This window comes from Eriocheir sinensis, chromosome 32, assembly GCF_024679095.1.
Source record: "Eriocheir sinensis breed Jianghai 21 chromosome 32, ASM2467909v1, whole genome shotgun sequence".
NCBI lineage: Eukaryota > Metazoa > Arthropoda > Malacostraca > Decapoda > Varunidae > Eriocheir > Eriocheir sinensis.
Window position 1 is genome coordinate 17,618,481 of NC_066540.1, and position 2,500 is coordinate 17,620,980.

General features: G+C 47.9%; 1 protein-coding gene across 1 annotated transcript in view; it reads right to left on the reverse strand.

The window, feature by feature from the left end:
- LOC127006450 (uncharacterized) overlaps positions 1-2,500 on the reverse strand; it is a 31,286-nt gene that overhangs the window by 16,951 nt on the left and 11,835 nt on the right. The window contains exon 2 of the mRNA XM_050876401.1: positions 2,203-2,286. Within this exon, the coding sequence (XP_050732358.1) occupies positions 2,203-2,275 (73 nt within the window). The 5' untranslated portion in view covers positions 2,276-2,286. The remainder of the gene's footprint in view (positions 1-2,202; positions 2,287-2,500) is intronic.

A 2,500-nucleotide genomic window follows, 5' to 3' on the forward strand; every position in this document is an offset into this window, starting at 1 on the left:
CTCGACACGGTAACTCCTTCTACAGAGGGTTGGAGTTTGTGGTACAGGGTGACTCGACACGGTAACTCCTTCTACAGAGGGTTGGAGTTTGTGGTACAGGGTGACTCGACACGGTAAATCCTTCTACAGAGGGTTGGAGTTTGTGGTACAGGGTGACTCGACACGGTAACTCCTTCTACAGACGGTTGGAGTTTGTGGTACACGGTGACTTGACACGGTAACTCCTTCTACAGAGGGTTGGAGTTTGTGGTACAGGGTGACTCGACACGGTAACTCCTTCTACAGAGGGTTGGAGTTTGTGGTACAGGGTGACTCGACACGGTAACTCCTTCTACAGAGGGTTGGAGTTTGTGGTACAGGGTGACTTGACACGGTAACTCCTTCTACAGAGGGTTGGAGTTTGTGGTACAGGGTGACTCGACACGGTAACTCCTTCTACAGACGGTTGGAGTTTGTGGTACAGGGTGACTCGACACGATAACTCCTTCTACAGAGGGTTGGAGTTTGTGGTACAGGGTGACTCGACACGGTAACTCCTTCTACAGAGGGTTGGAGTTTGTGGTACAGGGTGACTCGACACGGTAACTCCTACAGAGGGTTGGAGTTTGTGGTACAGGGTGACTCGACACGGTAACTCCTTCTACAGAGGGTTGGAGTTTGTGGTACAGGGTGACTTGACACGGTAACTCCTTCTACAGACGGTTGGAGTTTGTGGTACACGGTGACTCGACACGGTAACTCCTTCTACAGACGGTTGGAGTTTGTGGTACACGGTGACTCGACACGGTAACTCCTTCTACAGACGGTTGGAGTTTGTGGTACAGGGTGACTCGACACGGTAACTCCTTCTACAGACGGTTGGAGTTTGTGGTACACGGTGACTCGACATGGTAACTCCTTCTACAGACGGTTGGAGTTTGTGGTACACGGTGACTCGACACGGTAACTCCTTCTACAGACGGTTGGAGTTTGTGGTACAGGGTGACTCGACATGGTAACTCCTTCTACAGACGGTTGGAGTTTGTGGTACACGGTGACTTGACACGGTAACTCCTTCTACAGACGGTTGGAGTTTGTGGTACACGGTGACTTGACACGGTAACTCCTTCTACAGACGGTTGGAGTTTGTGGTACACGGTGACTCGACACGGTAACTCCTTCTCCAGACGGTTGGAGTTTGTGGTACACGGTGACTCGACATGGTAACTCCTTCTCCAGACGGTTGGAGTTTGTGGTACACGGTGACTCGACACGGTAACTCCTTCTACAGACGGTTGGAGTTTGTGGTACAGGGTGACTCGACATGGTAACTCCTTCTACAGACGGTTGGAGTTTGTGGTACAGGGTGACTTGACACGGTAACTCCTTCTACAGAGGGTTGGAGTTTGTGGTACAGGGTGACTTGACACGGTAACTCCTTCTACAGACGGTTGGAGTTTGTGGTACAGGGTGACTTGACACGGTAACTCCTTCTACAGAGGGTTGGAGTTTGTGGTACAGGGTGACTCGACACGGTAACTCCTACAGAGGGTTGGAGTACTACCAGGGATGGAGTATTTGTAATCGGTATTCGTATTCAAACACATTCAAACACCGTATACTTGGGTGTAGCCTATTCGTATTTGTATTCTAATAATTACTGATAGAAATTAAAGTCTTATGATTGGTATTCCAACACAATGGAAAAGTGTTTGTAATCTCCTTATAATCTGACGGACAATTCAGAATTTAATATCAAAAATACCAACCGTTGTTCCGGACGTGTAGTGATCCTGTACAGTACACTGGGCAGGTCCGCAGTCTGTGGCGGCGTCCTGTTACTGTTGCATAACTTTAAAACCATACCTAATGACGTCAAGAAGGTATTTTTAGTGAAAATTATGCATCAATGTATTCATGAATACGTTCAAAAAGTATTCGTATTGGTATTTGAATTAAAACCATTTCAGTGTTTTCTACTTCGCATTCGTATCCGCTAGAATTTGAAGTATTCGTATTTGTATTGGAAAAAACAACTCCTGCATTCACTCCATGGCCGCGGAGAAGCCACGTTCACCAAGGGGGAAGGATTAAACTTAACCACCGCTGTTCGGGTCGCCACCGTAGACCGACAGTTTTGCATTTTACCATTATAAGATATGTGCTACCACTACTACTACTACTACTACTACTACCACTACTACTACTACTACCACTATTTACCTGGTAGCTGTCCATTGACCTTCACCTCCACCACCAGCACCACCATCACCACCACCAGCACCATTGTCGCCATGTTTAAATGTCCTGAAAAGGCAAAGGGTATGAGAGAGAGAGAGAGAGAGAGAGAGAGAGAGAGAGAGAGAGAGAGAGAGAGAGAGAGAGAGAGAGAGAGAGAGAGAGAGGAATGGGGGGGGGGGGGGTATGCTCATCCATTTTCACTCCGCACGGGAATCGAACCTGAGATCTGTCACGTGTGTGTGTGTGTGTGTGTGTGTGTGTGTGTGTGTGTGTGCAAATA